At 43.9% G+C, this 27965-nt stretch overlaps 1 protein-coding gene across 2 annotated transcripts; it reads right to left on the reverse strand.

The window, feature by feature from the left end:
- Positions 1-4519: 4519 nt before the first annotated feature.
- Positions 4520-27936, reverse strand: SLC25A19 (solute carrier family 25 member 19). Of its 2 annotated transcripts, none has more exons than XM_069752176.1 (7): positions 27908-27936; positions 21844-21988; positions 17361-17516; positions 17095-17265; positions 8787-8961; positions 5942-6072; positions 4520-4830 (listed from the first exon to the last, which is right to left on the reverse strand). In XM_069752176.1, the coding sequence occupies exons 2-7, from the start codon at positions 21973-21975 to the stop codon at positions 4630-4632; spliced, it is 966 nt and encodes a 321-aa protein (XP_069608277.1). In that variant the 5' UTR covers positions 21976-21988; positions 27908-27936; the 3' UTR covers positions 4520-4629. The 2 variants fall into 2 exon arrangements, with proteins under 2 accessions (XP_069608277.1, XP_069608278.1); XM_069752177.1 differs by having other exon boundaries at positions 25165-27915.
- Between the last annotated feature and the right edge of the window lie 29 nt (positions 27937-27965).

Here is a 27965-nt window from a genome sequence, read left to right on the forward strand (position 1 = left end):
ATTATGGTATTGTAATCGTAGTGTAGCAACTCACTCAGCAAAATAGTTAACACACTAAAAACTGCAACTGACCCTGCCAATTCCTGAACAGAGTAGAGATCCTGACCCCGCAGTCCCTAGTGGTTACTGCGTAAGCGGAGATAGCCCCAATCAAAGACTAGACGAAGGTAACTCATTCCTATGCTGCCTGAAAGGCTGTTGAGTGCTTCTCGTTCCTCATAAAAATTACGGAGGGCAAAGCAGAGTGAAAATTTCCTACAGAAAGGAAAGTGGTACTGTTAGATCATATTCCGCCTACTTCCATAAAAAGAAACAGAAGATAGATGCAAGGTAAAGAACAAACATCAGAGAAATAAAGCCTAGCTGGTTTTTCACTGACTGGCTTAAAACTACAGCAGAATGGCTGGACATCCTAATGAGACTGTCACCAGCAGGAAATACCAGCTGGGGAAAGTATATAAAGCTGTATCCGAAAGGTGATAGGGCAGAGAAATGATTCAAATGAAAACACCCGTTACCCTTAAAAGATGGACGCAAGGATAACAGAAACTAAACACCCGGAAAAAAGGTGTATCTGCTGTGGTTCAGTGGATAGAGAAGTCGACCACAAAGCACAGGACAAGTATATTTGGGAATTACAAATGATAAAATCCATCTGCACACATTTCATGGATATGTTGTATGCAGCAGCTTTTCATATTAGTGTGAAAGAAGAGTCCCCTACTGTAGAATGCATAGAGAGTTGTATCTGCTATTCTGTAAAAATCCAGAGGAAAAATTCTGCAATTCTGCATCACACAAAGTGTGTAACGGTATCAAGCCTTAGAAACGAGTCAACCAGGGATCGGTATGGCGAAGGCCAGAGGTTGTACAACTGCATGTTAAAGCAATCCACACACATTAGATTACGGACATCCGAATGATACTTCAGCCAACTATTTGGTCAACCACCATCTCGGCTATCTCTCCCATACACAGAAGTGCTCCTGAGATCTCTGACAAAGCCACCGACATACATGTTTGCTTATCTACGGGTGAACAAAGTGATCAGTATTATGAAATCAGATACATCCAAATCGACATCTCCCCCGACGATCAGTTGGGTGGTGCCCCAATATACATTAAAGCGTTAGCTGAAACCGTTGATGTCGACAGGTGCAGCTGACACTAACTCAACGAGCAGATGGCCTTAAAGGGGTTCTCTGGGAATAGCAAAAATAAAAAGGAAAGATCATTACAAATACATTTAATTGGCAAATCACAATGGTTTTGTCTAGAGAAGTAATAACTCTAAAGATAAAATGGCCGCCGTCTTGTTGCACTGACAGAAACCAGTCCGAGAATGTGCAGTTAGGGAGTTTCGCTGCTGTGACCTGGGGGATGCAGATATTGTTACACAGACGTATGAGCGGCCTTACCTCAGCACCTCTGGTATCTCCAGTAGTGTTAGCGGAGCCCATCTTCCTACATATGAAGGAGGGCAGAGCTTACTACTGCAAATGCTCGCAAGCATCTGTTCTAATAATCTAGGGCAGGTTTCTCTCAGTGAAATGAGACGGCAGTCATTCTAATTCTATAGTGATTACTTCTCTAGACAAAACGAATATATGGAGTGGCAAACTAAATGTACATAATTTATTTATAATGACATTTCCGATATTTTTTTTCTTATTCCAGGATAACCCCTTTAAAGAGCTGCACAGGTTGTGAGCAGAGGGCTCTACGGTGTGTGAGCCCTTATGTGCATGTCAACCTTTCACTCCAGAAATGAGTAGTGGGAAGTGGAACATGCATGTTATGGCTGCCCTTAGGTTCTACAATAAACCTTAATTACTACAAAATGACCCATCAAGTTTCAAACATATTTGGCACCAATTAAAGCCTTTGTTATTAGTGCAAAGAACCGGCACCACTGACGTCTATTGTAAATGTCCGAATATGGATGGAAATCGGTCATACCAGATTCGTATTAAAGGGAACCTGTCACCAGGTTTTCCCATATAGAGTAAGGCCAGTACCTGTAAGCCCTCTTATACAGCATTTCTAATATACTGTATATATGCCCCCCAACCGAGTCTGCATGAAAATAAAAAGACCTTTTATTGTACTCACCTAGGGGCTGGTCCGTTTCGATGGGCATCAACTGGTCTACATCCGGCAGCTCCTCTCTTCTTGTTATGCCGTCCTCCTGCACTGCTTCATAGGGATGACGCATCCTATGTCATCCACACAGTGTCCAACATCACACTCCTGCGACCAGGGCAGGGTAAAGTACTGCAGTGCGCATGCGGCAGAGCTCTTTGGCCTTTTCCTGAACACTGCCCTACTTTACTCTGCCCTCGACAAAGCAGAGAGAAGTACGCCTGGGCAGGAGTGTGATGGTGGACACTGTGAATGACGCCTGACGAGTCATCCACGTGAAGCAGAGAAGGAGGACAGTGATCCCAAGAAGACAGGAGGCACCGGATCAAGACCAGCAACACCCCTCTGACTGGACCGCCCCCTTGGGGAGTATAATAAAAGGTCTTTTTCTGGTCTTGCAGGCCAGACTGGGGGCATATAAACAGCATATTAAAATGCTGCATATGAGGGCTTACAGGTACTGGCCTTACCTCAAATGGGAAAACCTGGTGACCGGTTCCCTTTAAAGAAAGCACAGTTCCTTATAGAAGATATTTCACTATGAGAAGTTATACCTTTAAAAGAGAAAATCATGTACAAATGTGTTACACAGAGCACGGTGGACAAGACAGCATCATCCGGGAGCACACTTTTTCGCCAACTAGCTCATTGCTGTCAAACAATGTGGCAGAGGGTAATAGCTGTTAAAACTATCTGAGGAAAGGTACTCCAGACCATGCGGCCCCATCCAACCTGAACATATTACTGCAAAGAATCTTTTATGTAAAACTTTTCAAGTGGAATTTTAACCAAAGGTCTCCTCTTAGGGCAAAGTTTTTTTTACAAGAACCAAAACTTATTATGGTAATGATTTTGGAGTTGACAAAGGAACTTTAAATTATATGTGAGCATATTAGAGCATATACAGTATCGGACAAAAGTTTGAAAACACTTGTTCATATTAAAATGAGCACATTGTAAATTCACACAGAAGGCAGCAAAACTACAAAGGATCACATATGGAAGAAAGGAGTAAAGAAACATGTGCATAACAAACCAGAATGTGTGTTCAACTTTGGATTCTTCAAAGTAACACAATTTTAACTTTGACAGCTTTACACTTCCTTGACATTCTCTCATGTAGCTTCATCAGGTTAGTCACTTGAAATGGCTTTCCAACAGTCTTGAAGGGGTTCCCGGAGGTGCTGAGCACTTGTTGGATGATCTGCCATCGCTCTGCGATCTAGTTCATCCCCAGCCATCTTAATTGGGGTGAGGTCAGATGACTGTGTAGACATTACATCTGATTCAGGAGTCCATTCCTCACCTTTTTGGTCACATAACCCTTATATAGTCAGAAGGAGTGTTTGGGGGTAATTGTCCTGTGGCAACACAAATGCTGGCCCGAATAAATGCAAACTAGATGATGGCATGTCGTTTCAGAATGCTGTGGGTGCCATGCTGGGCATGCTTAGTATAAATCACATCAGAATCATCAGTAAAGCAACCCCACACCATCACACCTCTTCCTCCATGCTTCATGGTGGGCACATGTGTCGAAAGCCCAACTTTTCTGTGTCTCACAGAGACATGGTGGCTAGTACCAATAATTCCTAATTTTGACTAATCAGACCACAGTACAGATTTTCACTGGTTTACGGTCAAGTCCTTGTGTTTGGCATCAATAATAATTTCTTCCTTGTTTGGAGTCCTCAGTAGTGGCTTCTTTGCAGCAATTTGACCCTAAAGGCCTGCTTCTCGCCGTCTTCTCTGGATGGTTGACATTGAGATCTGCCTGCTACTTGATGTTTCTGCACATTTATAAGGGCTGTTATTTGAGGTGCAGCCAATTTCTATTTTATGAGGACGGTAACTCTCTTGAACTCCTCTTCTGCAGCAGAAGTAATTCTAGGTCTTCCCCTTCCTACGGCAGTCCTCATGAGAGCAAGTTTCTTATAAAACAATTGATGTTTTCATGAGTGCGCTTAAGCATACCTTCAAGGTTCTATCGATGTCCGGATTAACTAACTTTCATATCTTAATGATAGACTGTTTATTTTAGTTGAATGTTTCTTCATATTCTGGCTTAGAACAGTTGCGTAAAGCTGTTATCCGAATAAGAGAAAGAATTTTAGTTTTACAGATATCTGGGTTTGTTTCACATGTGTTTCTTTACTCCATGTTTCAATATGTGATCGTTTGTGGTTTTGCTGCCTTCAGTCTGAATCTACAATGTGCACATTCCAATAAGGAGGAGGATAACTATTGCATTAACGGGTTGTCCAAGCTTTTGACAAGTAGAGTTACATATCAAACAAAGTTATATAGTATAGCAAATCTAGTAATAGACATATATAAAATAAATATTTTTCTTCATGTTCAACAAAAGTCAACAATATGAAAGCAATAGATAGAATATAATAAAAAATATATAAAAATACAACATGAAATATATAACAGTATGGTGGTAGCGAAAGATGACTGTGGCTGTCATTCAGTTCATATTTCCTACATTTGTCTTTTTTGTGTATTTTTTGTTTTTCTCATGCGCAAAAACATACTGCAGAACATCTCATAGGAGAAGAAGGTGAGTCCAGTTGAAACAGCAGCTTTCAGCAAACTAGGAGACAGTCCTTTAAAAAGGCCCTTAAAGCCTTCTTCTTTTTGCATGCGGCAAGCACAGTCCACCAGCCCTTTGTATGTCCTGACCTGGCAGAGAAAAAAAAAGTAAAAATTGTCTGAATGGGGTAAAAAAATCAATAAGTCAAATGTGGGCTCACATAGGACATAAATTCAAGAAAAATCACAGAAAAAAAACAAACAACTTACCAACTCCCCGTCAGGTTACCAATGCACTACCAGACCCCCCATAATAAAAGCTGGGGCATCACAGGTGCTAAATACTGATGGAGCAAGCACTTACGAACGTACCAATTCATGAAGGGGGGCTGTTCCCTAGTATTAAAAATGCACCCAGTTGAAGCTTGTGTAGGGCGTCAGTCACACGGATACATGTGATGAACAGTGGCCGCCTTGCAACCTAGTAATGCCGACCATACCTGTTAGATCTGGCAGGCTGCCCAGCACTATATGAGTACACCCCACAAGGACAGACACCCCAGGTCACCCAACCAACACTACAGGGCCTGGCTGCATCCTGCAAACTAATAGAAAAGTGTGCATTGGCAATCTGCCTAGGAGTTGGCAAGGCTGTTTTTTTCTGCGATAAGCCAAATACATCTGGGAGGCTCAACAGATGGACAAATCCACTTTTCACTGTTAATGGATATACGAAGTAGACACATTAATAAAAGAAAAATAAAAAAAAGAAGAAGATGAAAACCAAGCTAGATCCCTTGGCATAAGGCAGCAGGTAAACGTCTACTTATATGTCAAATAGAGAATGTTCCTGGAACGGCTTTTATAGATTTTTTTTTAATTCAAATGTTGTGTTTTTGATTGAAAAAAGTCCCAAAACTGCCAATTGAAGGATGCCCAAAATGGTCAAGATGTTAACTAAACTTCTAGGCACAGGATCACATGAGCGCACGTTTTCCCTTGCAAGAGAATGGGGCCAATTTTGACAATGACACTCGGATGAAACTGTGGAGAAGTTTGTTCCGAGTGTCACCTTAGTGTGATCTTATTCTCTCACATGAGAGAATCGCAGCACAGGTATGGGGACAATAAAAATGGATAAAGTAATTTCATTATCTCCTACGTTGCCGGTCTCTTCGGTACTCAGACTGCACTCGGATGTCATCAGATTGCAGCCACTTGAATGTGAAAGGATTCTTGGATGCAATAAGGTATTACTTACCTCTCCAAAGGCTGCTCTCGCCTGCTCAAATCCCCCGACTTGAAGTCTTTTCTTGAAGAGGTCAAGTGGATAGGTAACAGTTTTACTAATCACTCCAGCTCCACTGCCGCACAGCAGGCTCTTCAGGTTATCTTGTTCAGGGAAAAAAAAAAAAATACTGTTTACCCAAATGTTACAGAGATTTTTTCTTGATTAAAAAAGCAAAAAAGCCTCGCAGTATACAGTATATAAACTAACAATTAACATTGAGAAAGGGTACCACATCCGAAACGTCGCCACGCCATTGGGCAATAAAGTCCACTTCTTTTCTATATATTTTTTTTTATTCTATTGTAAGGAACCATCAGACTGAAAAAACAACTGAAAAAATGTCTTATATTCTAGGTTCTTCAAAGTAGCCACCTTTTGCTTTGATGACTGCTTTGTACACTCTTGGCATTCTCTTGATGAGCTTCAAGAGGTAGTCACCGGGAATGGTCTTCCAACAATCTTGAAGGAGTTCCCAGAGATGCTTAGCACTTGTTGGCCCTTTTGCCTTCACTCTGCGGTCCAGCTCACACCAAACCATCTCGATTGGGTTCAGGTCTGGTGATTGTGGAGGCCAGGTCATCTGGCGTAGCACCCCATCACTATCCTTCTTGGTCAAATAGCCCTTACACAGCCTGGAGGTGTGTTTGGGGTCATTGTCCTGTTGAAAAATAAATGATGGTCCAACTAAACGCAAACTGGATGGAATAGCATGCCGCTGCAAGATGCTGTGGATGCCATGTTGGCTCAGTATGCCTTCAATTTTGAATAAATCCCCAACAGTGTCACCAGCAAAGCACCCCCACACCATCACACCTCCTCCTCCATGCTTCACGGTGGGAACCAGGCATGTAGAGTCCACCCGTTCCCCTTTTATCTGTCGCACAAAGACATGGTGGTTGGAACCAAAGATCTCAAATTTGGACTCATCAGACCAAAGCACAGATTTCCACTGGTCTAATGTCCATTCCTTTTGTTCTTTAGCCCCAAAAAGTCTCTTCTGCTTGTTGCCTGTTCTTAGCAGTGGTTTCCTATCAGCTATTTTACCATGAGGGCCTGGTGCACAAAGTCTCCTCTTAACAGTTGTTGTACAGATGTGTCTGCTGCTAGAACTCTGTGTGACATTGCCCTGGTCTCTAATCTGAGCTGCTGTTAACCTGCGATTTCTGAGGCTGGTGACTCGGATAAACTTATCCTCAGAAGCAGAGGTGACTCTTGTTCTTCCTTTCCTGGGGCGGTCCTCATGTGAGCCAGTTTCTTTGTAGCGCTTGATGGTTTTTGCAACTGCACTTGGGGACACTTTCAAAGTTTGCCCAATTTTTCGGACTGACTGATCTTCATTTTTTAAAGTAATGATGACCACTCATTTTTCTTTACTTAGTTGCTTTTTTCTTGCCATAATACAAATTCTAACAGTCTATTCAGTAGGACTATCCGCTGTGTATCCACCAGACACAACTGATGGTCCCAACCCCATTTAGGAGGCAAGAAATCCCACTTATTAAGCCTGACAGGGCACACCTGTGAAGTGAAAACCATTTCCTGATCTGGAACTGATTACAAGCAGATATCATCAGGGGGCTGGCTGCTGCTAGCAGTGGGGAGCAGGCCACGCACCCCAATATCAGATTGAGTACAGGTAGACGGTATCAGTGGGCTGGCAGCTGCTAGCAGAGGGGAGCAGGCCACGCACCCCAATATCAGATTGAGTACAGGTAGACGGTATAAGGGGGCTGGCAGCTGCTAGCAGTGGGGGGCAGGCCACGTACCCTGATATCAGACTGAGTACAGGTAGACGGTATCGGGGGGCTGGCTGCTGCTAGCAGAGGGGAGCAGGCCACGCATCCTGATATCAGAATGAGTACAGGTAGACGGTATCTGGGGGCTGGATGCTGCTAGCAGAGGGGAGCAGGCCACGCATCCTGATATCAGAACGAGTACAGGTAGACGGTATCAGGGGGCTGGCAGCTGCTAGCAGAGGGGAGCAGGCCACGCACCCTGATATCAGACTGAGTACAGGTAGACGGTATCAGGGGGCTGGCTGCTGCTAGCAGTGGGGAGCAGGCCACGCACAATGATATCAGACTGAGTACAGGTAGACGGTATCTGGGGGCTGGATGCTGCTAGCAGAGGGGAGCAGGCTACGCATCCTGATATCAGACTGAGTACAGGTAGACTGTATCAGGGGGCTGGCTGCTGCGAGAAGACAATCAGGCCACGTCCCATATGGGAGGGGGAACACCAAGGAGCAGCTCCAGTGTCACAGAATTACACCTACTGGAAGGATGGAAAACAGCACTATTCATGTTATACAAACAGTCCATGAAGGTATGAGTATAAGGATTTTTTTTTTTTATTTCCCCGCAGTTCCCATTTAAAGATCAAACAGAATCATGAAATCCAAGGAACACACCAGACAGGTTAGGGATAAAGGTAAGGCCCTGTACTTCGTGTTGGTAAATCCTAATAAAATACATATAAGTCGGATGTGTTGTATGGTAGACGTTGCACCCATTTACTATAGCTTTAGCTTTTTAAGTGTGCTGTTCCAATGCATAAAATAGTGTATATATATATATATATATATATATATATACACATACATACATATATATATATATATATATATATATATATATATATATATATATATATATATATATATATATATATATATATATATATATATATATATATATATATATATATATATATATATATATATATATATATATACACACACACACACACACACACACACACAATATTGTACAGGTGATACATTAAAAACCAGATTACTTTTATATGCCTCTCCTACCATGATTACATGGCTCCAGCCAACTCCAGAGTCTCTTCAATAAATTGTAGGAGGAGAACTGTAGGCCGGCATAGGGGAACACTGCCAGCAGTGTAGGAAGCAGGCCACGATAGAATGTAAGTACTCCTTCTGTTCTGTGCATAGTGATGACGGCATGGCGCAAAGTCCTATACACCTGTGTAAGAAAGAGAAGGGTTTCATCCATATTATTATTACTTATTGTTAATTATTCATTTCTAAAGCATACCTGTTATTTCAGACAACTGAGGTCGTGTGTACATGAGGATTAGCACTATTTCTAGCTATCATAATACAGGAAAGAAATATATCTTGGTACCGTGTTAGCCAGTAGATAGAAAAATAGTTAGAATTGAGAGTCCTCAGTGGTTGATACCTTTTAATGGCTAACTGAAAAGATGGTAATAAATTGCAAGCAAGACTACACAGGTCTCTTCACCAATTCACATCAGGACTACAATATACCAGGTACTTTCAGCTGCGTCACTTCCAATGTGGTGTACCTAATTATTTGTACTAAATGTCCTACTGGGGGTCTGTATGTGGGGGAGACAGGGCAAAAACTGAGAGCAAGGATGAACTCTCATCGCCATACAATAAGAGAAAAAAGAATGGATCTACCTGTGGCAATACATTTCTGTCTCCCAAATCATAACATTATGGACATGAAATTACTTGTGCTAAAGGGGAATTTCAAATCCCAGAGAGACAGAAGAATCTGGGAATATAAACTGATGACGACCTTTGACACTCTAAATGCAGGAATGAATGTGTCACATGGATTTATGTCTTTTTACATCAACTAAGGAACTTGCCCCTCAGACCATGAAGGGTCACCACAACAGAGACCCTAATCACAGGACAATAAAACAATCCTTATCTAAGAATTGGCCCAATATTTATGGACATAACTGTTTATCACCCATGGTAATTCTGCTTCATGTCACCTGGCTTATCCATGTTTTTCTTTCCCCTTTTTTTTTCTATACTATGTTGTGCATAAATATGTGATTCTTCAGAATTTATTTTCGTCTTTGCCTGATGAAGAGACCCGAGTAGTCTCAAAAGCTTGCAATTTGTTACCATCTTTTCAGTTAGCCATTAAAAGGTATCAACCACTGAGGACTCTCAATTCTAAATATTTTTCTAGCCATCATAATAAATGTATCTTGCTTTTTCACTTGTTTTCATCAGCAGGTACTCTTTGTAAGGCCTCATTCAGATTTCTGCTTTTGGTGTACAAGTTCTGTCCATATTTTTCATGGATAACACTCATACCTATGATAGTCTATGGGGTTATGCACATATCTGATGTGTCAGATCAAAATTGGCAATGCAATTCAACGGATCTGTGAAAATAGACAGCAGACTTGAAAGAAACTTCTGGCGAATGAGTCTGCCATTTTTGAGGTTGGAGATAAAAATGAGAAGTTATTGGCTTACTTGGCTCATGCTGGGTGGCCTGCTGTATCCATTCTGGGTAGCAGGAATCCAAATGGGGAATGGCATACCGACCCTCATGTGATTAATGAGATTTTTATCAAGATTTGTATACTTCTGAATGTGACCGTGTCTCCTAGGTTGTAGACTCCTTTCTATCCGGTCTTCCCCTTTGGTGCCATAAGCAATCAGCTAAATCGAGCTAAAATTCTTCTTTTGAGAAGGAGTCGGGTTCGGTCATCACTAATACATCCTGAACAAGCTGAATTTATTCCAGGTAAAGCGACAGACATTAACATTTAACGGTTAATCTTAAATAAAGCAGCTGCCCGTCATGATCCCTCTATCGGTTTTGCCATGTCCTTGGATGCATGTAAAACCTTTGACTATTCAATATTTGCATTCATTACTGTAGCACCTCAAATTTGGTCCTTCCCTGCCTTACTTGCCAAGGTTGGTGAATAAATTTGGGTCATTTTGTGGCTTAACCAACTGGGGACCACCAATACGTCTTTTTACTGACCTGTGATATAAGACAATAGCATCATCCGACGGGTGACAATCCTGTAGCTGTCGGCGGGACACTATAGCTGACAACTTGCTGCATTAGCCATGATTAGTGTCAGTAGTAACTATAGTCTTTTAACCCCTTAAATGCTGACGTCAATAAAGATTACAGCATCTAGATGGTTAGCAGTGTGTGGGGGCTCCCTCTTTAAAGGGACTCTGTCACCTGAATTTGGCGGGACTGGTTTTGGGTCATATGGGCGGAGTTTTCAGGTGTTTGATTCACCCTTTCCTTACCCGCTGGCTGCATGCTGGCTGCAATATTGGATTGAAGTTCATTCTCTGTCCTCCATAGTACACGCCTGTGCAAAGCAATCTTGCCTTGTGCAGGTGTGTACTATGGAGGACAGAGAATGAACTTCAATCCAATATTGCAGCCAGCATGCAGCCAGCGGGTAAGGAAAGGGTGAATCAAACACCTGAAAACTCCGCCCATATGACCCAAAACCAGTCCCGCCAAATTCAGGTGACAGGTTCCCTTTAACACCATAGACACCCTGGGATCTTGACTGTGTGGTCATGATGTTCGCCATGACAATTCAGGGACAAAATAATGTCCTTAAAGTCCTCCAGCTATAGCAGCCTGTTCAGAAGTTATTAACATTTAGATGGTAAAAATACATTTCTTAATTTCTGTTATGCAACTTGCATTAGTTCCTGAAAAGCACCAGAAAAGTTAATGAACTACTTGACAGCTATTTTGAATACGTTGTGGGGTGCAGTTTTTAAAATATTATCACTTTTTGGGGTTTTCCCAATATACAGGACCCCAAAAGTCACTTCAAAACTGAAAAGGTCCCTAAAAAAAATGTTTGGTAAATTTCCTTGAAAAAACGAAAAATTACTGCTACATTTTAAAACCTTCTAAAATGCTAACAAAATAAAAGAACATTTTACAAATGGTGCTGATGTAAAGCAGATACGAGGGAAATGTTATTTATTAATGTTTTGTTTGTGGTATTTCTCTCTGGATTAAAGGGATAATCATTCAAAGTTCGAAAATGCTCATTTTTGGAAATTTTTGCAACCTTTCTGATATTTTTAGAAATAAATGGATAAAATATCTATATAAATTTAACATTACCATAAAGTATAATGTATCACGAAAAAACAGACTCAAAATCATTGGGATATGTTGAAGTGTTCCAGAGTTATTACCACATAAAGTGACACTGGTCAGATTTCAAAAATTTGCTAGACGAACAATTCACCTTCTTAGGCCGGCTTCACACGTCCAGATAATTCTGGTACTGGAGATATCCGTGTCCGTGTGCTCACGTGGTACATCCGTGTGTCACACGTGCGGCAGCCGCGTGCCGCATCAGGACCACACGGATGGCCACTGGGAAGCAGCGCTACAGTAAGCTGCTGTCCCCTGCGTGTGGTGCTGATTCTGGCTGTCATCCGCCGGCGTGAGAAAATCAGCTGGCATTTTCTCACGCTGAAGAGTTCATTTAAGTTCAGGCCACCAGGGGGTGCAGCTTCGGTGACGGCACCGCTAGTCACCGAAGCTCCGCTCCCTGCATTTCATTCATTCCCCAGTCGTTTACAGCCGGGAGCGGCCGCATTAGCATGGCTCCCAGTTGTAAAATGTAAATGCCCCCAGATATGGATTACTGTGTGGGACTTGACTGCACACCGGACAGGTATGGGTATATTGTTGGTTCATTATTTTAAGATTTTTTTTTTTTTTTTTTTTACAGGAGAATGAGGGCTTTGCTTGGAATGGCAGAAGAATAAATATGGAAAAACTGTGAGTACTGTTTTATATCCTGAAAATAGCGTGTGTGTGTGTGTGTGTGTGTGTGTGTGTGTGTGTGTGTGTGTGTGTGTGTGTGTGTGTGTATGTAATGGATAGGTGTCTTATAGACACCTCTACATTACTAAGCCGACTTAAGGTCACTTTACAATAGGAAGGTGACATTAACCCCTCACTATCCAATATGCCAATGCCACAGGGCAGTGGGAAGAACCGGGCAAAGCTCCAGAATTGGCGCATCTAATAGATGCGCCTTTTCTGGGCAGCTGCGTGCTGCTTTTTTTAGGTTGGGGGGGGGGGCATATATATGGCCCCTTATCAGCCTGAGAATAGTGTCCCGCACCTGTGAGTTTTGCCGGGTTGGTTGGAAAATATAGGGGGGACCCCACGTCAATTTTTCTTTCATCCCTTCTCCCCTGCTCGCGCTGGTTTCGGCCGAGCAGGGGAGAGCGGATGACAGCGGGCTTCAGCAGCACACGCAGGGGACAGCAGCTTACAGTAGCGCTGCTTCCCACCGCGGCCGTCCGTGTGCACGGAGGACAGTGTACACTGTTCTTTGTGTGCACGTGTGTGGGACATATTGCGGTACGTGCTGCCGGAAAAAATGGATATGTCTACGTGTTTTGCACACAGACACACGGTCCGTGAAAACACGCTGACATGTGCATAGACCCATTCATTTGAATGGGTCTACGTGTGTCAGTGTCCGGTAAGGACAAGCAACAAGCAGAAGAGACTTGTTTGGGCTAAAGAACACAAGGAATGGACATTAGACCAGTGGAAATCTGTGGAAATCTGTGCTTTGGTCTGATGAGTCCAAATTTTAGATCTATGGTTTCAACCGTGTCTTTGTGCGACGCAGAAAAGGTGAACAGATGGACTCTACATGCCTGGTTCCCACCGTAAAGCATGGAGGAGGAGGTGTGATGGTGTGGGGGTGCTTTGCTGGTGACACTGTTGGGGATTTATTCAAAATTGAAGGCATACTGAACCAGCATGGCTACCACAGCATCTTGCAGCGGCATGCTGTTAAAGATTTTTCTGTATTTTCATGACTATGAAAATTGTAAATTCACACTGAAGGCATCAAAACTATGAATTAACATATGTGGAATCATATACTTAACGAAAAAGTGTGAAACAACTGAAATTATGTCTTGTATTCTAGGTTCTTCAAAGTAGCCACATTTTGCTTTGATGACTGCTTTGCACACTCTTGGCATTCTCTTGATGAGCTTCAAGAGGTAGTCACCGGGAATGGTCTTCCAACAATCTTGAAGGAGTTCCCAGAGATGCTTAGCACTTGTTGGCCCTTTTGCCTTCACTCTGCGGTCCAGCTCACACCAAACCATCTCGATTGGGTTCAGGTCTGGTGATCGTGGAGGCCAGATCATCTGGTATAGCACCCCATCACTCTCCTTCTTGGTCAAATAGCCCTTACACAGCCTGGAGGTGTGTTGGGGGTCATTGTCCTGTTGAAAAATAAACGATGGGCCAACTAAACGCAAACCGGATGGAATAGCATGCCGCTGCAAGATGCTGTGGTAGCCATGCTGGTTCAGTATGCCTTCAATTTTGAATAATTCCCCAACAGTGTTACCAGCAAAGCACCACCACACCATCACACCTCCTCCTCCATGCTTCACGGTGGGAACCAGGCATGTAGAGTCCATCTGTTCACCTTTTCTGCGTCGCACAAAGACATGGTGGTTGGAACCAAAGATCTCAAATTTGGACTCATCAGACCAAAGCACAGATTTCCACTGGTCTAATGTCCATTCCTTGTGTTCCTTAGCCCAAACAAGTCTCTTCTGCTTGTTGCCTGTTCTTAGCAGTAGTTTCCTAGCAGCTATTTTACCATGAAGGCCTGCTGCACAAAGTCTCCTCTTAACAGTTGTTGTAGAGATGTGTCTACTGCTAGAACTCTGTTTGGCATTGACCTGGTCTCTAATCTGAGCTGCTGTTAACCTGCGATTTCTGAGGCTGGTGACTCGGATAAACTTATCCTCAGAAGCAGAGGTGACTCTTGTTCTTCCTTTCCTGGGGCGGTCCTCATGTGAGCCAGTTTCTTTGTAGCGCTTGATGGTTTTTGCCACTGCACTTGGGGAAACTTTCAAAGTTTTCCCAATTTTTCAGAGTGACTGACCTTCATTTCTTAAAGTAATGATGGCCACTTGTTTTTCTTTACTTAGCTGCTTTTTTCTTGCCATAATACAAATTCTAACAGTCTATTCAGTAGGACTATCAGCTGTGTATACACCAGACTTCTGCACAACACAACTGATGTTCCCAACCCCATTTATAAGGCAAGAAATCCCACTTATAAAACCTGACAGGGCACAGCAGTGAAGTGAAAACCATTCCCGGTGACTACCTCTTGAAGCTCATCAAGAGAATGCCAAGAGTGTGCAAAGCAGTCATCAAAGCAAAAGGTGGCTACGTTGAAGAACCTAGAATATAAGACATAATTTCAGTTGTTTCACACTTTTTTGTTAAGTATATAATTCCACATGTGTTAATTCATAGTTTTGATGCCTTCAGTGTGAATGTACAATTTTCATACTTATGAAAATACAGAAAAATCTTTAAACGAGAAGGTGTGTCCAAACTTTTGGTCTGCACTTAGATGACAACTCAGAAGGCACTCTGATGGAACTCAAAATCAGGGATGAAACCAGGACTATTTTTCTCGCAAGTGAAAAAAAAAATATTTTGAACGAGCGCTAATTTTCAATATTGAAATATTGACTAAGATGGATTTTAAGACTGTGTGCACACATTGTGTTTTTGCGGTCTTTACAATGAGCCGTGGCTCACTAGTCTCTCTGAGGTTTTGTCATTAGGAATCTGTGCATAACTGAGCAACGGCCCCATTGGTAAAGCCCAGAAAGATCAACACTAAATTAAAAGGTTCATATCTCTGGAACCTTTTGACGAATTAAAAAAATAAAAACAACTAAAAACTACACTCCGAAGAGCAGTGAGAATAAAATACGCAAAAAACTGGCTACTTTTGATCTCATGACAGGTCCTCTTTTAGTGTAATTTAGGCTGGGATCACACAGCAGTCAATTCTCTGGTGTCAAAGTGTGATCCCAGTGTCATCTCCGTGTGATCCTCTCCTCTCGCGTGAGAGAATAGTATGGCAGGTGCAGAGAAGATGAGAAATTTTCTACATGGTCTCTGTGCACGTACATCGGATTGCAATCTGATGACATCCTAGTGCAGTCCGATGTTTCACTCAACTATAGACTTGAATGGGCTAGTGTGATCAAATTATCGGCCTGAGAAGAAAATCGCATATCGGCACTGACCCGTAGTACAATATTGGGCCGAGTGCTGTGCGAGCCCTAAAGCTGATCATACCTATTAGGCAGCTGTCACAACCTATGGACACCAGCCTGGGGAAGCCTTTAAATGCAATCTCCAGCTCAGGAGAGGGAGGCCGCCACACATACGGTAGGCCTCTCTGGGCCATGGGCTGGTGGGTCCCCTACAGGGCAATAGCACACATGATGACACCATAGATCGCAGGAGTCAGGACATCATAATGGGCAATGTTATTAAAGTGGTATTCCCACACTCATAGATGGGTCTTGTCGAATAGTGATGGTAAAAACAAACACTTAGAATTTACTACTTATTAAAATTTGTTGCCATTCATGTGATATTACCAATTGTCTATTGTTTACTGTTCTTACCTAACAGACTGGCGACCACTGCTTTTTAGATTGTGATGAAGCTGGCTGGGATTAGCAAGTCACAGTGCACTGCAGTGATCCTGACCAGCTCCTAAACAGTGCTTACAAACTCAACAGAATAGAGCTTGTAGGCACTGCACATTTTCTGCTATCTACAAGAGGTGGTCGGTCTCCAAGGAAGCAAGCTGTAAAGAAAAGTGGCTATATCTCAAGATAGGCTAAAAACATTAATAAGCAGCAAATTGCAAAATGGCTTGTCTTTACCAGTACTATCTGACAATACCATTTATGAAGATGGAAGTAAGCTTTCAACATCGCCCAACATGTGCCCTATTAAGGCACTAAATAGGTGATGAAGATGAGGCATAACACTAGTACCAGCAGCTTTCAAACAGTTGCCTGGCACAGTATTAGCCAGGTTCACAGGTAGCCCATGGTGGAGGAGTGGCATGTGTGGAACTGAATACTAGAAGGTACAGGCGTCATGGACATTTATTGGTTTCTCCCCACAGCAATATGTCCAGAAATCATGAGGTCATAACGATTAGTGTCAATGACATGACCCGCCATACTTCCTTTAGGCCCCAGAACAGGTGATGAGGATTTGACATCATATACAAACACCCAAGGCAGCAGCTTTAGGAAGCATTGGTGGCCTGGCTGAGTAATTTAGAATAATAAAGCTATATTACAACCTGCTTCTTGACAGTTTCCAAGTGTTGCTATGCCATCCTTCTATACCGCACAGAAGGGAAGACTAGAAAACAATAAAGATCTATTGCCAAGATTCTACAATTTATCCATTAACCGGATAATTTCATACCTTGGGCTCTCCCTGGGCAGCAAAACGTGTCCTTAGGGTGTCCAGAGGCTGCACGGCCAGTGTGGCTGAGCAGGCAGCGAGACCACCGCACAAAAAGTGCACTGCCGGAGCACGAGCATCCAGAGACGTGGAGGTATGGATCATTTTAGTTAATGTCTCAAAGCTTGCAAACTAGAGGGAGAAAAGACAAGAAGGGGGAACAGATTTAGTCCAATTTCTAGAAGCACATTATCTAATCTTAGGTATACGGGGAGACACACACTCACTTGTACAGCCCCGTAACACACTGACAAGAGCTGAGCCGGGATGTGCCCCTTCCAGAATCCAGAGACCCCTTCTTCCCTCAGAATCAGTCCCACCGCATGGAGAATTCCTCTGTACTTGCCCGGTCTCCCACGTCCAGTCACATCTTCAATTTGAAGCTGAGTGAAATAAAAAACAGAGATAACTCGCACGTTCAGTCAACTTAGAAATTGGGAATTATCTTGATTTTTCTGACAGAAACATCTGCTTTTTTCTATTTGTCTGCAAGAGTGAAAAAAGTGGAATTATTGGAGAATTGGTGCCAAGTCATTTTTGGTCTTCAGGATCACTCAACAATTTTTATTTTTGCCTCAGAGAACTACAAATATTTTATTAGTAATCTTATTTCTCGTGTTTTGTGCAGTTCTAATTTCTATACATTTTTTTAAATTTGCCTAACTTTATTTTAAAGATTAATTACAAAGGGACAATCAATTCTGCTATGCTTTTTTTTTTCCCACATGATCATTGCGGACCTAAAATTTACTATATAATTGTCTAAGGGTCACTTCCGTCTGTCTGTCTGTCACGGTTATTCATTCGCTGATTGGTCTCGCCAGCTGCCTGTCATGGCTGCCGCGACCAATCAGCAACGGGCACAGTCCGGAAGAAAATGGCCGCTCCTTACTCCCCGCAGTCAGTGCCTGTCGCCCGCATACTCCCCTCCGGTCACCGCTAACACAGGGTTAATGCCGGCGGTAACGGACCGCGTTATGCCGTGGGTATCGCACTCCGTTACCGCCGCTATTAACCCTGTGTGTCCCCAACTTTTTACTAGTGACGCTGCCTATGCGGCATCAATAGTAAAAAATGTAATGTTAAAAATAATTAAAAAAAAAAAACCTGCTATACTCACCCTCCGTAGTCGCTCGCGACGGCCGCCATCTTCCGTTGCAGGTTCCGGTGGCAAAGATGGTATGGGAGAAGGACCTGCCATGACGTCACGGTCATGTGACCGCGACATCATTACAGGCCCTGCGCGCCTACGCGAGAAGGACCTGCCGTGACGTCACGGTCATGTGACCGCAACGTCATCACAGGCCCTGCGCACCTGCGCTAGAAAGACCTGCCATGATGTCACAGTCATGTGACCGCGACGCCATCACAGGTCCTGCGCTCATACCAACCCTGGGACCGGAAGCTGCCGTGGACTACAAGGGGCCCTCGGAAAGGTGAGTATATGTTTATTTTTTATTTTTTTTAAACTGTGACAAACCTGGCTGGGCAATATACTACGTAGCTGGACAATATACTACATGGCTCTGTGCTGTATACTACGTGGCTCTGTGCTGGGCAATATACTACGTAGCTGGGCAATATACTACGTGACTGGGCAATATACTACGTCGCTGTGCAATATACTACGTGGCTCTGTGCTGTATACTACGTCACTAGGCAATATACTACGTGGGCTGGGCAATATACTACGTGGGCTGGGCAATATACTACGTGGGCTGGGCAATATACTACGTGGGCTGGGCAATATACTACGTGGGCTGGGCAATATACTACGTGGGCTGGGCAATATACTACGTGGGCTGGGCAATATACTACGTGGGCTGGGCAATATACTACGTGGGCTGGGCAATATACTACGTGGGCTGGGCAATATACTACGTGGGCTGGGCAATATACTACGTGGGCTGGGCAATATACTACGTGGGCTGGGCAATATACTACGTGGCTGTGCAATATACTACGTGGGCTGTGCAATATACTACGTGGGCTGTGCAATATACTACGTGGGCTGTGCAATATACTACGTGGGCTGGGCAATATACTACGTGGGCTGGGCAATATAATACCTGGCTGGGCAACATACTACGTGGGCTGGGCAACATACTACGTGGGCTGGGCAATATACTACGTGGGCTGGGCAATATACTACGTGGGCTGGGCAATATACTACGTGGGCTGTGCAATATACTACGTGGGCTGTGCAATATACTACGTGGGCTGTGCAATATACTACGTGGGCTGTGCAATATACTACGTGGGCTGTGCAATATACTACGTGGGCTGTGCAATATACTACGTGGGTTGTGCAATATACAGTGGGGCAAAAAAGTATTTAGTCAGTCAGCAATAGTGCAAGTTCCACCACTTAAAAAGATGAGAGGCATCTGTAATTTACATCATAGGTAGACCTCAACTATTGGAGACAAACTGAGAAAAAAAAAATCCAGAAAATCACATTGTCTGTTTTTTTAACATTTTATTTGCATATTATGGTGGAAAATAAGTATTTGGTCAGAAACAAAATTTAATCTCAATACTTTGTAATATATCCTTTGTTGGCAATGACAGAGGTCAAACGTTTTCTGTAAGTCTTCACAAGGTTGCCACACACTGTTGTTGGTATGTTGGCCCATTCCTCCATGCAGATCTCCTCTAGAGCAGTGATGTTTTTGGCTTTTCGCTTGGCAACACGGCCTTTCAACTCCCTCCAAAGGTTTTCTATAGGGTGGAAATCTGGAGACTGGCTAGGCCACTCCAGGACCTTGAAATGCTTCTTACGAAGCCACTCCTTCGTTGCCCTGGCGGTGTGCTTTGGATCATTGTCATGTTGAAAGACCCAGCCACGTTTCATCTTCAATGCCCTTGCTGATGGAAGGAGGTTTGCACTCAAAATCTCACGATACATGGCCCCATTCATTCTTTCATGTACCCGGATCAGTTGTCCTGGCCCCTTTGCAGAGAAACAGCCCCAAAGCATGATGTTTCCACCACCATGCTTTACAGTAGGTATGGTGTTTGATGGATGCAACTCGGTATTCTTTTTCCTCCAAACACGACAAGTTGTGTTTCTACCAAACAGTTCCAGTTTGGTTTCATCAGACCATAGGACATTCTCCCAAAACTCCTCTGGATCATCCAAATGCTCTCTAGCAAACTTCAGACGGGCCCGGACATGTACTGGCTTAAGCAGTGGGACACGTCTGGCACTGCAGGATCTGAGTCCATGGTGGCGTAGTGTGTTACTTATGGTAGGCCTTGTTACATTGGTCCCAGCTCTCTGCAGTTCATTCACTAGGTCCCCCCGCGTGGTTCTGGGATTTTTGCTCACCGTTCTTGTGATCGTTCTGACCCCACGGGGTGGGATTTTGCGTGGAGCCCCAGATCGAGGGAGATTATCAGTGGTCTTGTATGTCTTCCATTTTCTAATTATTGCTCCCACTGTTGATTTCTTCACTCCAAGCTGGTTGGCTATTGCAGATTCAGTCTTCCCAGCCTGGTGCAGGGCTACAATTTTGTTTCTGGTGTCCTTTGACAGCTCTTTGGTCTTCACCATAGTGGAGTTTGGAGTCAGACTGTTTGAGGGTGTGCACAGGTGTCTTTTTATACTGATAAGTTTAAACAGGTGCCATTACTACAGGTAATGAGTGGAGGAAAGAGGAGACTCTTAAAGAAGAAGTTACAGGTCTGTGAGAGCCAGAAATCTTGATTGTTTGTTTCTGACCAAATACTTATTTTCCACCATAATATGCAAAAAAAAAAATGATAAAAAAACAGACAATGTGATTTTCTGGATTTTTTTTTCTCAGTTTGTCTCCCATAGTTGAGGTCTACCTATGATGTAAATTACAGACGCCTCTCATCTTTTTAAGTGGTGGAACTTGCACTATTGCTGACTGACTAAATACTTTTTTGCCCCACTGTACTTCTTGGCTGGGCAATATACTACGTGGACATGCATATTCTAGAATACCCGATGCGTTAGAATCGGGCCACCATCTAGTAAGTATATGTTTGTAGTATTTTGATGCGATTATAGACTAGGGGTTCACTTTACTGTATATGGCTGCTTTCTTAGAGAAACAGCGCCACTATTGTCCATGGGCGGCGTCTGGTATTGCAGCTCATTCTCATGCACTGGGATGTGCGTGAACTGCAATACCAGACACTGCCCATGGATAAGTGTAGCGCTGTTGTTCAATAAAAAGGAGACCGTTTTGTGTCATTCTGGACTTTAAATATCATATACAGGGTGTTAAAGGGAGCCTGTCACTTCATTCATGATGTCCCAAAAGAGCACAATTACAGCCAGGTATATTTTTTTTGCAGGGATCATAGCCAGAAACACACCAGTCTGGCGCTGCCACTGGCCGGCTTCTCCCGGCATGTCTAGAGGTGATTGACAGGTCTCTCTCACAGCAAGAGTCTTGTCAATCACCTGGAAAGGTATTGAGGATCCGGCTAGAGAACATGCCAGACTTTTTTCGTCTTTGGCTATGATCGCCATCCAGATCTCTGGAACGCTGCGGCTTTACAGAAATCAAATTAACCTGCAGCAATCATGAAGCCATGCTCGGATTCATGCCGTCTGTGGTTTGGCCATCACCAATCAGTTGACAGGTTCCCAATCATTTTAGAATTTTCAGGAATGAGAACAAGTAGAGAGGATACAGAAGTTTCAGTGCCGTTAAAAAGAAAATAGAAAAATACCTGAAAGCGAATTTTAATGACATCCAGAGGGCTTATAGCCGCCCTTGTGACGAGTCCAGAAAGAGATCCCGCAGTAGCCACTTCACTTGCAGAAAGACGTCGCCCCTCTGAGCTGGGGTCATATCCCACCATCCTTCAAGGAGGCCTAAAATATGAAAAATGACATGAGTATGGCGGGGTGTTCTGCGGTTCTCACTACTTACGCAGTCACAGGATTGCACCTCTAGCCATGGAGTGGAAAAATCCAACGGTAAACTGCTATGACCTTGGGTTTCTAGGGATAGGGCACCAGTAGGACATGTAACACCTATCACACATTGTTGGAGCAGATATAGACGTCAGGCAGTCATTCTAAACCAGTTCTGATGGGATATTAGCAGAAGTGTAACAAGGAAACCAAAATCATTCACCCCACCCCCATACGATAGTTTTATTAGCAAAATTTACAAGCATCCTGCTGTTTGCAATAAATTAATAAAAAAATTGAATAGCTCAACACAACTGATATAACAAGCGTTTTCTCCAAACTTACACAAAATGCCATTTTACTGACTACTTCAGTCTCAGGATAATTTAACCAATTCCATGACAAGCGTTTGTAGTACTTTGCAGAGCCCCTATGGCTGTTGTGATCTGCTGCAAACCTGATGCATAGCCAGACTCCAGCGTCTGGAGGCAATCCTGACGACTCTCAGCCCATTCCTCATGGGCAATAGCTTCTGGTTCACTAATATTTGGGGGTTATCGGGGTGGGGGGTGGCAGGGTAGTCCAAAAAGGGTTGTTTGTTTTTTTTTGCCCTTTAAATATTTTTATTGGGTTTTAACAACATTGATATGAAAACACAACATTCCAGTTATGTTAAAGAATAACAATAAAAAAAGGGTGACGGCTGTTAATACGGTATTAAGTTATTGTTAAACATTAGAATATCAGTATAACTAGCTTGATGCGGTATTAATATAAGTTCTAGCACGGGTCAGATACCGTAATTGTGTGTGTGCTAGAGGAATGTAAGGCTACGTTCACATTTGCGTTGTTGGGCGTTGCGTCAACGACGCAATGCGCAACGCATGCAAAAACGCATTGTTTTGTGACGCATGCGTCCATTTTTGGCTTGATTTTGGATGCAAAAAAAATGCAACTTGCTGCGTCCTCTGCGCCTCGACGCTTGCGCCAAAAATGACGCATGCGTCACAAAACGCAAGACAACGCATGTCCATGCGCCCCCATATTAAATATAGGGACGCATGCCTCGCTATGCGTCGCCGAACCTGCGCCCGACACAACGCAAATGTGAACGTAGCCTAAGAAAGGAGGGCGCAAGGAGAAAGAATGGGAAGGAAAAAGAGGTGTGTGAGGGGGTGCAAAACAAAATACAACCACAACTGAAACCAGCACTTCAGAGGAGACCACTTCTACCGCGACCCTCTGCTTTAAGTATTATTCTCTGATAACCAGATTGCCAGGTCATTCCCCTCACTGAATAATATCCAACATGTCCACTGATGATGAAAAACTTCCAGGCGATTGTTATCATGTTTTCTATTTTCATGATATTGTTAACCTCTTCCACCCATTCACCCAAAGTGGAAGTTTTTGTGGATTTCCAGTGATGTGGAATAATTGAATGAACAGCTGGTAGAAAGTACCTTAGGATAGCTTTCTGAGAATCTGAGACTGAATCTGGAGTAATGGAAAGTAGGACTATTTGGGGGAAGGTGTGACTCTGCTACCGGTGAGACTATTGTATAGAGAGGAAATTGAATTCCATAACCCATAAACCAGCGAGCATTCCCACCATATGTCCAAAAAGTTAAAGGGAATTTGTTATTAGATTAAGGGTATGTGCACACGTTGCGGATTCCATTGTGGATTTTTCCACGCAGATTCTGCAGAATCCGAAGGTATAATGACCTGCGTTTTACCTGCGGGTTTTCTGCGGATTTTGGGAAGATTTTATGCGGATTTCGCCTGCATTTTTACACTTCCGGATTCCTATAACGGAATAGGTGTAAAACGCTGCAGAATCGGCACAAAGAATTGACATGCTGGGGAAAATAAACCGCTGCGTTTCCAAGTGGAATTTTCTACAACATGTGCACAGCAGATTTGGTTTTCCATAGCTTTACATGGTACTGTACACGGCATGGAAAACTGCTGCGGATCCGCAGCCAAATCCGCAACATGTGCACATACCCTTATGCTGCCTGAACCAGAGTCTGGCTGGGCAAGTGCATCCAGGTAGGTCCGTATTTTGGAAAAATCACAGTTGGCAAAAACATCCAGGGACTATAGGGAGAGACCTGGCAAGTCTGATCTGGGTCCACTGCTGACTTCTCCCTACCCCTCTACAGGTGATTGATAGGACTCTCCCTAAGTACACAAATAGAGAGACCTGTTATTCTAGCAGAGGACGCAGGGACAAACTAGGCAGGGACCACGTTGAACAGGGAAGGTCTCTCCCTGTAGTCCCTGGACCTTTTACAAACTATGTTTTCTTTGGAACACTGACATAAATGGCTGCAACTGCATAGCCTGACTCTGATTTAGGCTGCCTCCGGTTGAGGTAACGTGAATCTTATGATTTAAAGGGAACCTGTCACCCCCAAAATCGTTGATGAGCTAAGCCCACCGGCATCAGGGGCTTATCTACAGCATTCTGTAATGCTGTAGATAAGCCCCCGATGTAACCTGAAAGATGAGAAAAAGAGGTTAGACTATAGACCCAGTTAGACCCAGGGGCGGTCTCGCTGCGGTGGGCATCATGGTCCGGTCCAGGACCTCCCAACTTCTTACGATGACGTCCTTTTCTGGTCTTCACGCCGCTGCTCCAGCGCAGGCGTACTTTGTCTGCCCTGTTGAGGGCCGAGCAAAGTACTGCAGTGCGCAGGCGCTGGGCCTCTCTGACCTTTCCCTGCGCACTGCAGTACTTTGCTCTGCCCTCAACAGGGCAGACAAAGTATGCCAGCGCCGGAGCTGCAGCGTGAAGACAAGAAGAGGACGTCATCGTATGAAGATGGGAGGCGCTGGACCGGACCGCAGCGGGACCGCCCCAGGGGGAGTATAATATAACCTCTTTTTCTCATCTTTCAGGATACATCGGGGCTTATCTACAGCATTACATAATGCTGTAGATAAGCCCCCGATGCCGGTGGGCTTAGCTCATCTACGATTTTGGGGGGTGACAGATTCCCTTTAAGAGAATAGATCATTGCTTGCACAAACAAGGAAAGCGATATAAAAAATATATAGGAAAAGCATTAAATAAATTGGAAGCAAAGTTTGGAAGTTCAAAGTTAAAGAAACACTGGCTACACTACCTGGACAGAAAGCCGGAATCATTTACTCTGGACTTCAACTGTATATTGAACTGATTTGCTGTAATTAAATTATAAGAAAAAAAGTAAATTGTCTGTTACCGCTGACTTTGCATTTCAGTAAACATGAATCTGTGGCACAGAGCAAGATTATCCTCCAACATCTCTTTTTTGTTATTGGAACCTAAGCATAACTTAAAAAAATGAAATAAATGATTTAGCCACACAACACGAATCACTGGGTGTTCGCCGAGTGTTCCTCCATGTGTAAGGTGTCCTGAGCTCTCAATGGCAACTGCTCACAAACCTCTCGCCCTATTCCTCTGCATTGGGGACGAGGGTTTAGGAGGGGCCGCTGCTACTAACTCTGGTTCCTTAACTCACGAGTGAACACCTAATGCGTCACTTGCAAGCAGTGAGTGAATAGAAGTTGGTTTATGAGAGGACACAGAAGTTTGCCAGCACTTAGGGCTCATTCACACGTCTGATTTTATTATACGGGGGTTGGTTTTCACAAATGGCCCTCATACCTATGATATTCTAGGGGGCTATGCAGATGTCCGATTTTTCATTGGACCTAGAGGTCGGAGGAAAATATCAGAGATATGTCTGTTTTTGATCCAAGTGTCAGATCGAAATCGGCAGTGCAAGTCTATGGGTCTGTGAAAATATCGGCCCGCACTCGGATGACATTACGGACCGCCGGAACGGAGAAGGTGGAGAAACCTTTTATTTTTAATTGCTCCTCATATGAATAAAACAGGCGACACTCAGACCACACTCTGATCCGAATAATCGGACTGTTTTTCTCATACCTGGAAGAATCGGACATGTGAAGCCTTTATTTATTGAGGCTGGTACTCACATAGCGGTAGTGTGCCACAAACCATTTACCCTGAACTGTAACGGTTTAGCGGTGCCGTGATTGACTGGGCTGTTTTTTTTTTTGTTTTTTACAGCTGAAATGTTAAGAAAAAAAAAAGCTCCGTCTATAAAATAATGTGCCAAATAAAAACGTTACAAATTATTGGTGTGTTGTGGTCAAACACATGATTTGGGAATGTGCCACACGGAAGCCCAGCATTCGCCTGCTGATAACGGTGGTAGAACGGCTGGGAATACACGGCATTTCTAATATTACCGGCCACAGTTTGCTTCTCCAGAGCCAGGTCTATTACATATTCTTACTTCTGCCTCCATGACGGTCTCCAGCACCAACCACATAAAGAGCTGCACTCACACTTTGGACATTCAGGCTTATATCAGTTCTGTTGTCCACAAATGAGAATAATAAAAATGTTACAACATTTATAGATCAATGTGTCTTCTTCGAACAAGGTTGCAGCAGTGTAGTGAGGCAGCACGTGCACATCCGCAGCGAATACACTAATGCGATATATGTGTTATCTGATAAGTGGCGCTACGTGTGAACTCCTGCTGGTCGCTCACATCTTTCCTGGGACTGGTCCAAAGCAAAATACCCCTTCACTGATGCCCCTTTCCTTAAAGAGGTTTCTTTACATTCAGAGCCTTTTTTTGCTTAAATGCATGTATTTGGGACAAGAAATCATTTCTGGAACAGATTCTTTTTTTTACTGGCTCTTTGTTTTCTTGCACGATCAACTTTGATGTGGTCAGAACAAGGCTCTCATAGGCTTGTATTGAAGAGGGACCTTAGGGCTCCTTCTCACTTGCGAGAAATACATCCGAGTCTCTCCAGAGCGGAGCGTGCGGCCGCACAGCAATACATGCACGCACCGCTCTGGAGTGCCGGATGTATTTCTCGCAGGTGAGAAGGAGCCCTTAGGGCGGCTCCATGATACACCGGCACTGTCAGTAGGTCACTTTACGCCAGAGACCAATGCTGGAAAACGATGAAGAGGGCGGCAGGTGAGTATCAGACGGGGGGAGGGGACTAAGGCTATGTGCACACATTGCAGATTCACTGCGGATCCGCAGCGGGTTTTTTCCATGCAGAAAGTGATTTACAGTACAATGTAAATGAATGAAAAAAAAAAATACTGTACTAATGGTGCAGAAAACACTGCGGATCACAAGGAGGAGCATGTCATTTATTTGTGCGGATCTGCAGCGTTTTTGTACCCATTCCATTATAGAAATCCACAGGAGTAAAAAGACATGAAATCCGCACCTGCATTTTCTGCCAAGAGATGCAGAATCCGCACAAAAAAGAAAATTCAAGACGCTAATCCGCAATGTGTGCACGTAGCCATACACTTATGGTGCAAAACTAAAAAGCTGGAGGTTAAGGGGCTGTCCAGGACTTCTTCATATTGCTGGCCTATGCGAGGTGACACCAGACACCCCGCCAATCATCCGCAGACAGTGTACAGTGGGCACGGGCTGGTGCTACCCCTCCCCCATTCCGATAGATGGGATCGGATCCGCAGCCACTATGCAGTTCTGAAGCCGCACGATTCTGCTCCGCAGCCGAGCGCAGCCCCCAATGTCGCACCCCCAGCCAGCTAGTACTGATGACCTATCCTAAGGGCAGACCATCAATATTAAAATACTGGACAACTCTTGAAGAGGTTCTTCAGCAGCTGCAGCGTCTTGTAGCCATGCTCAGCCTGCAGATGCTTTAGTCACAGAACTCCTTCTGAATGCTAAGCGGTTACAGGAGAGCTTCCCCGTGGGCAGCACTATAGGAGGACCCGCATAGCGCCCACAGTGCGGCACACCAGCCGGCCACACCAGCCTGCCCTGCAGCAGTGGCAGCACTCACCTTCTATCTCCACACCACACTTCCTCTACAAGCCACGCCCGCCAGACTAACCAATAAG

Source organism: Ranitomeya imitator, chromosome 2, assembly GCF_032444005.1.
Source record: "Ranitomeya imitator isolate aRanImi1 chromosome 2, aRanImi1.pri, whole genome shotgun sequence".
NCBI classification, from domain to species: Eukaryota; Metazoa; Chordata; class Amphibia; order Anura; family Dendrobatidae; genus Ranitomeya; species Ranitomeya imitator.